Source organism: Accipiter gentilis, chromosome 10 (genome assembly GCF_929443795.1).
Source record: "Accipiter gentilis chromosome 10, bAccGen1.1, whole genome shotgun sequence".
Taxonomy (NCBI): domain Eukaryota; kingdom Metazoa; phylum Chordata; class Aves; order Accipitriformes; family Accipitridae; genus Astur; species Astur gentilis.
The window spans coordinates 28754126-28769184 of NC_064889.1; the positions used below are offsets into that span (position 1 = coordinate 28754126).

General features: G+C 38.8%; 1 protein-coding gene across 3 annotated transcripts in view; it reads right to left on the reverse strand.

Moving 5' to 3' along the window:
• The window catches only part of MYH10 (myosin heavy chain 10), a 104632-nt gene that overhangs the window by 8693 nt on the left and 80880 nt on the right, over positions 1–15059 (reverse strand). For all 3 annotated transcript variants that reach the window (XM_049811391.1, XM_049811390.1, XM_049811392.1), the window contains 16 exons: positions 14708–14777; positions 14438–14598; positions 13724–13832; positions 13510–13641; positions 12422–12628; positions 11046–11183; positions 10384–10507; positions 7993–8164; positions 7035–7247; positions 6791–6935; positions 5136–5342; positions 3948–4052; positions 2724–2876; positions 2136–2384; positions 1366–1578; positions 652–864 (listed from right to left, as the gene is read on the reverse strand). In XM_049811391.1, the coding sequence (XP_049667348.1) occupies positions 652–864; positions 1366–1578; positions 2136–2384; positions 2724–2876; positions 3948–4052; positions 5136–5342; positions 6791–6935; positions 7035–7247; positions 7993–8164; positions 10384–10507; positions 11046–11183; positions 12422–12628; positions 13510–13641; positions 13724–13832; positions 14438–14598; positions 14708–14777 (2611 nt within the window). The remainder of the gene's footprint in view (positions 1–651; positions 865–1365; positions 1579–2135; positions 2385–2723; positions 2877–3947; positions 4053–5135; positions 5343–6790; positions 6936–7034; positions 7248–7992; positions 8165–10383; positions 10508–11045; positions 11184–12421; positions 12629–13509; positions 13642–13723; positions 13833–14437; positions 14599–14707; positions 14778–15059) is intronic.

Here is a 15059-nt window from a genome sequence, read left to right on the forward strand (position 1 = left end):
AGCTCTCCAGGCCATGCTTATTTCTAAGAGATCTTCCATATTGCTGATTCTCAGTAATTGTACATTTTTGTTTTCTTGTGATAAATCTTGAAATACTGGGTGTTTTTTCCTCAAAGTTTAATGTTAATTTAGAACCATCTTCTCACAAGCATGAGATTTTAAAGGCATTTCTTAAGGCTCTTCTGATCTGCTTTATGTTACTGGAATTCTCAAGTCTGGCAAACCTGGAATCTTTGCCACAATTTTCATTTAGGAAACTGTTCACTTAATTACAGTCTTTCAGTCTATTTCAGCATCTATGGATTAGTTCCTGTACATCACGTACGATGGGCTTGAAAGTCCAAATAACGTACCCCTGTCCTTGAAATACACCCACGCAGGACTAGCCAAACCTCTGCTTGCACATCGAGTGTTTTTGGAGGACCATCAGTAGCAGACCAACACTAACAGTTGACAGTGGCCAGTCCTCAACAAGACCTATTGTACTGTTTGTTACAAATAGTAACAAAGATCAGTGCTTGGGATTTCTATAGGATGGGAACTTTAAGCAAAGAGTTTTATTTTTCTGGTAGCAAGTTATCACTGAAGCCACAGACCTTTGGCAAGTTCCTCACGCCCTTTTCACTATGAAGTACAATAAAATAGACATACTTGTTTAACCAGCATCCTCTTTTTCTCTTCATTCTGTTCATCTCTGGCTTGCAGATCTCTCTCAAACTGGGCTTTCATAGCTTGCATGTTCACCTCTAAACGAAGCTTAGCATCTTCTGTGGCTTGCAGTTCATCTTCCAGTTCCTCAAGCTGAGTCCTCATCTCTTCAACCTGTTGCTCTAAAGTTCTCTTTGACTTCTCTAGTTCATGGACCTAAGCCACAAACATTAATCAGACCCTCTCCTTCAGGTATCTCAATATCAACAGTTATTAACAGCAAGATAAGACATTACAGGAACTCAGTACACTACATTTTGTGATGCTCTAAATTGGACAATGAATCAGAACAGGCAGAGCAGCATCTCTTAAGTCTGTATTAGAGAACCCAACAGATATCTATGCAGATGATTTATGAGATGAGCTGTGTAATGGCACAGAGAAAAAGTAGTAGTGAGATAAGCTTTTAAATCTAGCACAGGTGTCGTTAGTCATTTGGCCAGCAACTTCTGCTCTCCATGTCTTCACAACTTTTGAAGAGTCCTGATGTTAACAAAGACATCCCTTTATTCCGAGCATAAATTACTCCAGAATTCTGGGTTATAAATCAGCTTCAAAAAGTTCTATTTTTGTGTTAAATATACTTCTCCTGCCAGGTAGTTTTCCTATGTTATTCCCTATGTAGTATATAACAAAATGGTGTGGAAATGTACTTACATTTTTGCCCACATCATCTTTAGAACTCATTAAGTCTTCCATATCTGCACGCAACTGTTTGTTCTGTCTTTCAAATTCTTCCTTAGCTTCCAGGGCTTCTTCCAAAGCCCGAGCTAGAGACAGTGCTTTGGTTTCCTTCTCCCTTGCTTCTGCTTCAGCACGATCTCTTTCTTCTGCATATCTGGCAGAAATGTTCTTTTCTTCTGCCAGCATCTGAACATAAGAAATAATTAATCCATCTCATAAGTTCTATAATCAGGTCCTTTCTGCCTCAGGTGTTTTAGTCAATGAAGTGGTTAATGCTCGAAGTTTAACTGGCCTTCAGAAGCTGTCTAGTCTTTCAGTCTTGATCAAAGTGCTAGTAAGAAAACAGCTACAGCTACTCTGGGATGAGATGAGGAAAGCAAGCTACTAAACAAGACTAAATAAGTTTTATATTATTTTCATCTTTCAGTCTTCACATCCTTTCTTAGTCTATCTTGAGGGATTATAGTAATAGTCTTAAGTTTTTGTTCCAATATAATTTCCTTTTTGTATATAAAGAGCTTATTACTTGATCTAACAAGACTCAAAGCTGGCATTTAGCTGACTGAAATTTTAAGTGACAAGTTACTCTTAACAAAAGCCAAGCTGCTCACAAAGATTTATCAATAACCACAGTACTCTACTCAGACCCTTCTTTATACAAGGCTCATTTATGCAGTAACAATATAAACAAGATGCCATTTAAAAATCATAGAAAGCAGCAAGATGACAGGAAACTAGACTACCTGATCAAACTTCTTCTGCTTTTTCTCCAAGTTAGAAACAATCTGGCGCTGATGATCTAGATCTACCATCAAGTCATCCAGCTCTTGCTGCAGGCGATTCTTTGTCTTCTCCAGTTTGTCATAAGCCATTGCCTTCTCCTCTAGGCGTTGGCTTAAGGACTCCATGTCCTTCAATAATTTCTTCTTATTTTCCTCCAAGCCTTCAATGGTTCCCAAGTCATCATCTACCTTTTTCTTAGCATCAGCCAACTGAAATTTAATAAAAGAAAATAATGTTCCTTAGTGCATCACGAGAAGGAAAGAAAGGCATCAGGTCCAAAACAGCAAACCAGAAATAGATGTTATTGCTAGTTAAAGTAACAAAAATTGTGAGCTAGCAGGATACTAAGCAGGGGAAAGTCCTGTGCATTGCAGTTAGTTGTACCAGTCGTCATTGCAATGAAGAAACACCACAGGAAATTTTATTCCAAAATCAGGTCTAGCACATGTGCAAATTACATGATATTTTTCTGAGAGGCTTGGGACACCAATTCATCTCACCTAGAGTGTGTAGGCCTTACAGAACTCCTACCATGTACAGGAACTTACCTGTGACTGCAAGGCAAGCATCTGTTTCTCCAAGTTCTTTCTGGCCTCCTCTTCCTCTTCCTGCTGCTCTTGCAGGTTGTTCTTCTCTTCTTCCAGCTGCCTAATCCTACTGCTCAGGTTGAGTTTCTGGCGGGTTTCTTCCTGAAGCAGCTCCTGTCACACAAACAGAGACATTCAAAGTTCAGTTTGGTTCATAGTGCGTTAACTGTGGCCTTGGGCTACCACCATCCATTACCCTATATGGAGTTTCAGGTTTGATTATTTTTCTCACAGCACTTTTGCACAAGGGCATGCTTATGAAGACATCTGTAATTTGGGTTTTCAAAAAGGCACTGGTCATTCATTTTGGGCACACTTAAACCTCTATAAAGCATATTTCTGATCAGGGAATCCATGCCACTGTCTGTTCTAGAAGTTAATGGATGGCACTTTTCTGTCGTTAAAGGGATGAGCGCAGAAGTCAGCTTCCAAATTTGTATTTCTTCTTTCAGAAAAGCATATAGCGTACCTATTTTAAACCACCTGGGAAGAATATATAGCAGCAAATCCTGCAATGGCAGCATGCTTCCAAGTTTTGCTGCACTGCTTAAATAGAAAGGTCAGTTTAAAGATAGCTGTAATTTGGCAGTGGAAAATTCTGTCACAATGGAAACTAATGAAAGGTGTAACCACCATCACCTCTCCCCCATTCTTTTCCTCACAGACCTCTCTAATTATAACATTATGCAAGTAGTCACCATTACCATTTTATACAGGGGGAAAAAGAGTATATTTAAGTGATGAATACATGCATAAAGCTGCATTATTTAACTCCAAACCAAACACCATCAGTTTGAACTTAAGCTGTAAGAACTTAAGCTGTCAGTAAAAGACAGGGTATTGTCCCTTGTGCCTTTATATAACCCAAGGATCTTATTTACATTAACATTCTACCTGGAAAGGTTTTATTGACTTAATTCTTAACTCCCACAGAGACTAAGATATAAAAGAGAAATTGAAAGGCTATAATCTAGCAAGTAGTGAATCTTAGATAATGAAAAATTGGCTCAACAGGTAGCTGAGCAATCATTATATATCACATTTCACTAGACTTCAACAGAAAATACAGCTTCTACCCAAGGGACTTTCCAAACCATGAATGAAAATGTATTTTCTGTTATGCAGTTAGCATTTCAATGAGGAACAAAGCTTCAGTGCAAAGTTCAAGCTTCACTGCGCACACACCTGTGTATCCTGAAGCTGAGATTCCAAACTAGCCGCATCCTTGGCAAACTTAATGCCTTTCTTCTCTGCTTCCTCCAGGAGACTTGAGACATTATCCAACTCATTCTGCAAAGCAATCAGTCTAAAGGTAACAGCATGCAGCTGACTCACGGCAAAGCCTACATCCCACTGGGAGCTGGAACTGCAGAACACAAAACCTCAACAAATTCCAGGTATGGCAAGACAACAGTACATCCCAGCAGAGAGATACAACAAGCTAAAAACAACTGCAGTTCAGCTAGAAACTTCAAGATGGATGTCAGTCCGGACCTTAAGTGGTATAACATAACCAGAGTTAAGCATGTTATTTAGCAGAGCACATCATTCCAATATCTGCATTCATATATAAATGCTATTTTTAATTATAGGACTATATATTTTATGGGACCAATAATTCAGGCATTATCAGGGTGGCAGCTGGGTTTAAAACATCACTGCAAGAGAAAAGGTTACTGCCAGGTGACAGCTCTTGCTATTTTAGGCTATGTTACTTTTAAACACAGTGAGAGACTGCCCGAAAGCTTCCTCCAAAAAGAACTGGGCCATTCCCTTTTTTGAGTACTTTAGCTCAATTTACCTAAAGTACTCGTTGCAGTGGTTTAAAAGTCGCCCTGATTGCATTTTGCCTATTTTCTCCATTTCCCAGAAAAATAGGCCTTTACTTGCAACCCCTATCTACCAAGCTCCCAACTTGGAAGGACAAAAGGAAACCTGTGGCCACCATCAATCAGTACATTTTTGCTCACACATGAATGAGCTCAGCCCCATCTACTCAATTCCATATCCAAGCCAAAAACCTACAGGCCACCTGTCAGCAGCTTGACTATGCAGAGCCTCCTACAGGATTTGGTCTCCAGGATGGGAAGTCACATACTTAAAAGCCACTATAATTCTCACATAACCCAAAAAGTTCAGGATTAATGTCATGGCTATCCAGCTATCTCCACCTGAGGCATGTCACCACTTTAAGGCCCCTCAAGTATGTGAAAGTGCGTGACTGAGGTCACCTCCCATGTCAACTACAGGCTCAGTTCGTGTGGACCTAGCTGCATCTTTGAAAGTCATTTCTCCTAGCCATTTCTGTATAGGGTTAAGACTTTTAGTTTCTTGCCTATTTTTCAGCAGTTTAGGACTTCCATACAGCCTTACCTGCAGCTTGTTAGCTTTCTCCGCCAGCTCCACCCTCAGTCTTTCGCCTTCTGTGACCTTAGCAGTTAGCTCTTGTACCTGAGCATCAAGCTTCTTCCTCTTATGTTCAGACTCTGCCTTGACCTGCTGCAGTACCTTCACTTCACAGGCTAACTCCTTGTTGTCAGACTCTAGGCCTTGCTTGTTTTTTTCAAGATTTGCTTTGAACTAGGAAAGACAAAAGGAAAGATATTCAGCACTTTGTTACATACGAGTAAAGTTTTCTGCTAAAAAAATATTCAGTCCAGCAAATCAGGTTTACAAGTTCAAAGATAAAACAAGTGCTCAGCAAGTTGTAAGTAGGGAGTGCTTAAAATGCTGCCACGTAACATTCTGTGTACGTTAGCCAAAGACTAAGTTAATGCAGGTTATTCCACTCTCAGATATCACATGCAGCAGTGATGACCAGAAGATACTTCTATGAATTCAAAAAGATCTGGGATGTCAGTGCTTCAAAATGACTGTTTGAGTAGCACTGTAAGTAGGAAGGAATGTGCCCATTACCAGATCAGCATGGCTCATCTCACAGAAATAAAAGGAAAGATATCAACTAAAGCTGCCCTGATTTTAGTAGGCATAGCAGCTTAGAAGTGCATAACAAAGCACTTTTTACCACTGCACTGACATTTGTCAAAAACCTTTTTTAAAAAAGTAATAATTGGCATAAGGGATGTTTAAATACCATTCTTACTATATCACCAGAACTGACATCATCTTATCACAAGACCTTTGTTTAAGATTGCAGGGTATTTTTTTCCATCTTTTCATGCTCTTATTGAGAATATTTAAGAATATTAATGAATAAGAGCAGAAGACATGCATAAGATCTTCAGGTGACTAAACTACGATTTCCACCAGCTTTAACTACTATGTTTCTCACTTAGTTTAAAATACTAAGGAAGCTTGCGAAGCATTCCCTACATAAAAATATTACTACAGTATATGAACTGTCCACACATACATTTGTGAATTACCAAAACTATAATTTCACAAACTAAAGAAATTTTTTTGGGGGGGCAGTGTTGGAATAATTCTGCTTTTGAACAAGACACTCAAGCTACATTAGTAGGAACCATGCTACCCAGGTGTGCCTCCTCCTGCCTGCTCTGGTGGTGGTTACCAGAGAACACAATACAGCTGTGCAAACTAGCAAGATACTCCACAGATATCTAGCACTGGAGGTCACAGTACAAGCATGAAGTTAAGAGTGGCTGGAAGAACTTTTACACTACCTGCACTCACAGTTCGTTATTTGTGAGTGCTGACATTACAATTACCTTATATGGAAGCACTCTGCAGTTCACTCATGCAGAGAACTGCTTTTCACCAAATAAGCAAGTGGACTGCTCTAGAATTCCTACAGGAGTACTACATGGTTTATCTCTAGGTGCACCGTTTCCAAGCCTAACGAACGCTTTCCAGACAGAAGCCAAGACTGTCTAATAGTTGCAATATATTCAAAACAGCATGATGTATTTGATTCAGTTGCAATTGTTATGCATGTAGAGAGGACAACTTAGCTCTGCAGGTATCAGCGGAAGGGACCACACAATCAGGGTACTTATAAAAAGTCCTGAAGCAGAAAAGCGTATTTCTGTAATTCATTTTCTTCTCACCCTTTTGGCCTGTTCAAGTTGTTCAGAGAGCTCTTCCAGGGCAGTAGCGTGCCTCTGCCTGATTTCCTGGATCTGTGCTTCATGGTTTTTGGTTTCCTCTTCAATTGCTTTCTTCAGTTCAGCCACCTCCTGCTCACGTTTTGTCCTAGAGGAAGCATCAAGGATTATCAAAATCAACATTTCAGTCTTTTGTAAATTAAAGATCAATTTTAATGTGCCTTGTTACACAGACCTAAGATCCTACCTCAGCTCTTGCTGTGCTGCAGTGGTATCCAAGGTATCTTCCAGTTCAGTTTTTAAAGCTTCCAATTCTTCACTTAAATCTCTTTTCTGCTTTTCTGCTTTGTTGCGTGATGCCTTCTCAGATTCAAGATCCTCCTGGAGTTCTGCAATTTGAGCCTGCAACTCTCTTATCACTTTCAGTGCATTGTTTTTCTGAACTGCTTCTTCATCACCTCTGTTAAACAGAGGCACAACAGTTAATGATATTTCATAGCTTCAGATCTATTCTCATAATGGTCTAGCAGTATTTAAATTATGTACATAAATGATATCTTAACTTTTCCACTAGAATAAAATAGACCGTCTAAAACTTCATAGACAAAAGACCACTACTGTTATTCTTGAGATCCTGACCAGGCACTACAGAGGCAGTACCAGAATGATCAAGCTTTCAAGTTTATGTTCAAGTATTCCAATTTTGTAGATCTCAACACCATCCCAAAAATGCACCATCTGTAGAATTTTCTCTTCCTGCAAAATTATAGTTGCTCAAAAAATACAGAGGGTGTTTAGCTTATATCATAACATGTGACTGCAAGACTACCACACAAATCTCGATAACATCCATCCTACCCAATCATAGAAAGTACTCTACTAAGAAGGCTCACTGAGAATTACATGCTTTTTCCCTCCTGAGACTGAACTCTGGGAGACTAAAAAGCTTCCAGAGTCCAAATGCTATTATACCCTGGTGAAACTTTTTTTTTGCAGCTTTGTGGAGCAGCAATGATGATAAAACACTGAATTATCTTTTTTGCCATGTTTACACACAGCACAGGTGCCTAGAGATGCTCTAGTACAAACACGAGTTAGCTTCTTTAACATTCTCATTTCTGATGTGTTTGCAGTCAACTGAAATTCTGTCTGGGAAAGCAGGTTTCTACCACACTTTGTAATCATAAGCACCATTGTGCTCTGACCTAGCAAGAGCAGCCTGCAGTTCTTCCTCTTTCTTGGCCAGCTGGATCTTCAGTTCTTCAATCTGGGCTTGCAGCTCAGCTATTTGGTCCTGTAGGTCTGTTGTTTCACCATCAAGTTTTCTTTTAGCTTTTTCTAATTCTTGACGGGTCTTCTCCTCCTTTTTTAAGCGCTCTAAGGAAGGAAAGAATTATATTTATATGCAAGTTTTTCCTCTTGTCATCCTCAGAAGGTTTGGGGGAAGGGCCATGGGGTGGCAGGAAGGGGGGAAAATTTAATTTATACTGTGTCAATTCTTTCTCCAGTCTGCAGCTAGAAGGCTGACTGGGAAAGATGAAACAGCAAAGTAGAACTGTATGATTTAGATAGAAATTCAAGAAAGTCAATGACTGGAGAAAAAAGTTTAAAGTAAGAGAACATAAGCATAACCTCATCTTAATAGAAAATAAGGAGTGGGATCTAAGAGAAGAGCAATTTGAGCTGCTAGGCCAGATAATCACAGACATCAAGATTCAAAAATGAAGATCAGCTATAGACTGGAAAAAATGATGGATTGCATAGTTTTGGAAGGGCTAGGCTAGACTCCAGTAAGTCTACTGGAAAATAGTATAGCTTGAAGAAAACTTGGATAAACTGTTTTTGCAAGTATCTGTGCCACTAACTCACATCCCATCAATATTTAGCAAGACTCTGCAACCCCAATAGCTTCCAGTAATTTAGCTGTGTAGCTGAGATCTCCTGCCCTAAGGTATTTCTTTGTGAAAACCATCCAGTTATTAGTGCCATAGCAATAAAAGACATTTAATTGACTGCCTGTTGTCTGATTGTTACTAGCTGCATTGTTTACAGTTAGCTAATGACCAGGTATGCAATATTCAAGTCACAGAGAGGTTTTGCTTAGCATAGCATTAGCACAATTATAAATTCATTAGCATAAATGCAAGTGATTAGATTTGTTCAATACTTTGTGCATCCTCAGTGCAAAGATTTCTCTCACACCCTTTACAAGCCTGCTACTGGATCAGGACATCATCTTCTATTTGGAAAGGGAGCCGTGTTCAAGAATCGTCTCTTAGAGCCACCCATGGCTATTTGGGATTTTCTAGACAATCTAAAGTAACAAAATTTTTCTCTAAACAGTTCCTCATTCAAAAAATAGCACTTTCCTCCCTGTTTTTACGTTATATTTCCAGTGAGTGACAGAACAGTGTCATAAGACTCAATTTTTAATTGACAAAGTTCATAATAAACTGAATGAGGTTTGGGTGTTTTTTTCCAAATATCAGTGCCTAGTAGTGCCAAGACCGTAGCAGAGAGAGACCTTAATGGCTTCTTGAGTCATCTCCAAGAGTAAATATCATTTGACTGTGCTACACTAGCCAAGAAATTGCATGCCTTATATTTAAGCTTTAATTTCCATTTCTCTAAGGTCATCAGTCTTGGAATGGTACCATAACCAAACACATCTGTCAAGCATCTTCAGAAACACTAGGCCTGATTTAAGCACACAACTACTTAAGCATTATTTTCCAGTGAGTAAAACTTACTTATGCCCATCTTAGGGTCTCTGAATACAATTTTTAAAGAAAAGGTACATCAATCACCTACTACCCCTATTAGTTCAATACCTTCCTATACAGATAAGATTATACTTTGGTATTCTTCCATAAGTATATCAGTTTTAAAATACATAGGAAAAGAGGACATAATACAGTAAGTGAAAAAACTATTTCCAAATTAGGGCATAGAGAGCAACTTTGCCTCATATTTTGCAACTTTGACTTGGCAGTTTATTACTGTTGCACAACAGCTATTTACAGCCATAAGTAATTTACAAAAACATAAGATCAAGAAAGGTCACATATAGGGCTAGTTTAGCCTGTGACACCACAGGCAAAACAATCAAACAAATGGGCAAAAAAATGGAACCATTTTAGATAAATGAAGCATTAAGAAAAGCAAAACAATTCAGATCTGCTTATTCAAAAAATATTGGAAGCTTAATGAATGCCTACTAACATTCTTCCAGAAATATGCTGTTCTAATGTGTTATTACAGAAAAGGTAGCAACTTCAAGAGACAGATGTTTTACCTTGTTACTAAAGGGATGCATGCAACGACTTGAATTTTTGAGTGCATCTATAAATGAAATGGATTCTCAAAAATGAAAACCTAACAATTTAAACAGCAGAAAGACTGAACGGCCAGATGCAACAAGTCTCGCGACACAAATTTCATTCAAGATTTAGATAAAAATAACAGCTGTTAAGGCATCTACATATAAGGTTACACTTAGCAGACTGGACCAGATACTGCATACATTATAATAAGTGATCCGTTCCTTTCTAGCATGATGTCCAACCTGTTAATAGGCAAATATAGTAAGAACAAACCTTCCAAATCGGTGATCATCATTTCCTGCTTGTTCTTAAGTTTGGCCAAGTTTTTGGCCTTTTCTTCTTCTTCAGCCAGCTGAGAAGTACATTCAGCAATTCGATCCTCCATCAGCTTCTTTTCCTAGTTAGGAGAAAGGGGACAAAGAATGACTTCTAAAACACAATTTGAAGAGTCTCCAAGCAGCACAAATAACTGAATATACAAAATTCATATAGAGGTCTCATACAACATATATATAATACAGATTTTATTCAAAGTGACTGACCTGTCAATATTAAGGATCAATTGGAATAGTATAGAAACATGAACATTTGTTTTCAAAGAAAGTAAGACTTGGAATTTAACACACGGGAGGCCTGGTTTTCGGACAGCATTTGCTGTGTACTTTTGGAAGTCTGTTTGCAAAGAACAACGGTAGCTATGATAAACATCAGTTCCAGCTCTTAGATTCGGAAGACTTGTGAAACTGGAAAGAAAGCAGACAAATACCTCCCTTTTGAAGGTCAGTTCAAATGAATCTCTAACCTGTTCAAACCCCACAAGTATTCAGATGCAAACTTTATAGACAATGTAACAGCAGTCTCAAATGTTTTGAGAGCTATCACTTGGCACTACTATTACTTATGCACAGAATATCCACCATGCATACTGGTCTCACCTTCAAAAATTTGGAATTTTGGTCCTCCAACAGTAGGATCTCCTCCTCCATCTTCTTGATCTTAGCTTCAGCTGTCACTTTTTCAAGCTGCAACTTCTGTCGAGCTCCCTCCTCCTCATCAAGCTGTTCCTCTAGGTCCTGGGAAGAAAGGCAATTGCATCTGTGCATTTTCCAGGTCACCCATGTGTTAATTTTTATTTTTTTTAACTTGGTGAAAAATATGTATTATTTTGAAAAGCCACCTGCCCTAACTAACACTAAAAATGCATTTGGTTTGTTAGATTCATTTATAGCATCAATGATCTGGTAATGAAATTAAGGGCCACGTGATACACATGGAAATTTTTATGCTCTGTATTTCAGCTTTGGCTACAATATTCTGTCTAGGAAACATACACTAACTTCACCAGTCTTTCACCTTCCTAATTCTGAACATAAAATAAGAAATTCTACTTAATGACAAGTAAATCTGATCAGGCTTTCTGTCAAAGACTTCCTGGCATACTGCATCTGAATAGGGCATCTGGTATAAAAATGTCTAGGAAGAGACACCACAGGAAACACATCTCCTCATTTCAGTATGAGTCCAGATCTCAATATTACAGCTGAAATGGTTCAGATACTGGCACAAATAGCTAGATACAACTGTAAAAGCAATAATGTATTGTGCTTCTATTCATTTGTGGTTTTAAATAAGATTCTCAGCCACACATGAATAGACACTTATTATAAGGGATCAAGAGCTGTGAGAAGCGTGGTTTATTTCCCCTTCAAGTACCTTGAATATTTGGAAAGACAGATAAGTTCTCAGGTACTCCCTTTTTCAAGGTCCCCGTTATTCAAAAAGGAAGCATCCAAATCATCCGATTTTCACAAAAAAAACACAACAAAAAACAAACAAGCAACTTGGAGGAGATGGAAGCTGCCTTAGTTTTGTAAAAGTCAAAGTAGTAATAGTCTTTATGATATCCACTGGATTTCAGTCAAGAAGGAACATTTCTCTCATGCGTGACATCATCCCATCAGTCTTTGTTTCTATAAGAAAGCAGGTAAGTCCCATGCAGTCGGGTTCCTTCCCGGTTCCTTCCCACTCAGAAGTGCTTGCTATCTTTAATACTCTATTTGCATATACTATAGCTACCAACAGGGCATTCTGACTTTTCTTTTTCTTTCCTCGCCCTCATATGCCTGAAGACCACAAGAAGCTAAACACACTGAACACAGGAAAAAAGAAAAAAAAAAATCAAATTTATTTTATTCCACACAGGGTGCTAAAGAGCTAAATTCCTCTGTGCCATAGAGATGTTGAGGGAGCTTCCCCATCCTTAACTGCCCTGTTTGCATCCTTTTCCATTTCCAGTTACCAAGAAGCATACCTGGATATGGCCCTGCATTTTCTTTTTCTCATTCTGCAATATTTGGTTTCTTTCCTCTTCCTCCTCAACCCTGGACTCCAAGTCATGGAGAATTTCTTCCAACTCTTGTTTTTTGGCAGCCAAGCGAGCTCTCATTTCCTCAGCTTCTGCAAAGAGCTCTGTCTCAGCCTGTAGCTGCTCTGCAAGAATGTTCTTCTCTTCTAGAAGCTGCAAATATACAGAAAATGTAATAAAGCAGTAAAAATGACATTTCAAAGCCTCTCATGAGAGATTATACATACGACAACTACAAAGTTACTTAAAGGTCAAGTTCTGCTCCAATTCTTGACTCCCCAGCCAACATCCAAAACCAAAGACTTTTAGCAGAAGGCTTTTTCAGCACTCCAGAAGACACCAGCTTTCACAATAGGGCTACAGCAATATTCACTCACTTGTCCTCCCAATTTAAGGAGCACCTACTCCATCAGCCCTGTTCTACCAGCAGCAGAAAGATGAGAGAAGTGACTGTTTCCTGGAGTGTTCCTTGAACTCATCCCTACATTCCTATCCTAGGCCATGCCTTCCAGACCTTTTATCAATAGGAACTGATGCTTTGCCCTTCTAGATATCCATCCCAGTTCTATCATGTCTCAAAATTACCATAGTGATAAATACACGTCTATCTTTACTGACACTCTTTCAGCTCTTCTTTAAATTGATATCAATGTTACTTATCAGCATAAATCTATTTTCAGTTTTGTCCAGTAATTGCCGTAATTGCTTCCCCACATCTTAAACAGCACATACACACCACAGAATTATCCTACCCTGAAAACACATCTGAAAAGGCCAATGACACTGTTACTTAATTTCTGCAAACTAGGAAAGGCCAAAAAGATGTTTAGTTTTGTTAACATGATACTTCTGCATTCCTAGAGGAACGGCTCATGCTACATGTTCCTATTCCAGGTTTTAGCTGAGTGTGTAAGGAGTTTGCTTGCCTGATTCTCAGTGCTTTTGCTCACAAGTGTCTTCCCAACATGGCTCCCTCACATGGGATATAGTGCAATTCACATCCTAGATATCAAAAGCTGATCTTGGACACAAACCTGCTGATGTTTCCTTTCCATTTCCTCAAGTTCTGCCTCCACTTTTGTCTGTTTTTCTTTCACCTTCATTAGCTCCTCGTCCTTGGCTTGAAGTTCTTCTTCTTGACGAGTGACCTGAAGAAGAGGCTTCACCTGCAAAGATTTGAAATGAAGAAGTGAGAACATGCATTCACCTATTTACAGGCATCAAAGAAAGTCACAAAATATAACAAACCTTCGTGAAGACTCTCCACCACTGCCAGTGCCTAAGCTTCAAATATGCAGCACAATTCCTCTGCAGGATTTTCAGTGCACTCAGTTGCTGTTGTTTCTTTGCAAAGGCCCTGAAGACAGGAAGAGCAAAATATTTTGTGTTAAATACTGCTGATCAACTGTCCGTGTTTTTAATTTTTAGGTTACCCAACCCTAGAACACTTGCAGACCATAAATAGATTTATTTTTAAGTTTGAGTGACTACACTGATTTATGAGTACTCATTCCTTATACAAAGAGGCAGAGCAAGAGCTGGATTCACCATTTTCAAAACAGTAATTACAAATGCTATTTGTTCTTAGTCTTAGCAGACTTTTTCCTTAAAAAGATAAAATCAGGATGGATTTTATGCTGAACTGTCCCTTAATTTCAAAAAAGCAGCTTTCCAGAGTACCTCTAAGAACCTCCAGTGGAGCAGGAGGAGAGATTTTTTGCAGCCACTAGCTATACTCTAAATGGCTGCATGTGTCACAAAGGCAAGATTAAGGAAAGGTGATATTGTTAAGGAATGAAAGTGCAAATTCTTATTAGGTAAAAATTCACCTAACACCCTGGATACAACTACAGTTTATCAGGCAACACACTTTAAGAAAGTCTCTCCTGAAATGGTAATGCATAGCTCCCTATCAAAGAGGCTTCAGATGACAAGAAGATCAAATCATAAAAGCACACATACTTCCGAGCCAGGTATCCTCTACAGACTGCCTGGAAGAAGATGATGATATCTGTGATCTTCAGATCTCGTTCTTCTTCTAAGTGTGCCAAGACACCAGCTCGGAAAAAGATCTTGCTCTGTCCAATTCTGTATAAGTTGGGGTCCAGCTCTAAGGCTCTGATCTAAATGGACAGGGAAGCACATTGTTTTTACATCAAGAAAAGGACCATTTTTGTTTCAACTTTTCAATGTTTTAACAATATTTGATATAAATATGATACAAATACTTACCATACGCTCACAGGCTTGCTTACCATCCATAAAACCTTTTGGAATTGCATTGGGAGTTAGGATCTCATACCTTTAAGCCAAATGAAAAAACACCTTTACATTCAACAATAAGCTACATTATTATAAACCCATAAAGCTATAGTTACCAAGGGCACAGCTAAGGAAATTCTCCAGAAAGTTTTTCCAGCAGTCCATTTCAGAATGTTTCCCCTTCCCTACTGTCTTCAGAATAAACTTGTAGTATTTAACTGCTTGAAGTTCAAGCCACTTCAAGACCTCACACATGGTTCTGAATTTTCTTCCAGTTGGGTGGGGGAGGGGGCAGGGGTGTGTCTTCAATTATTTAACGAGG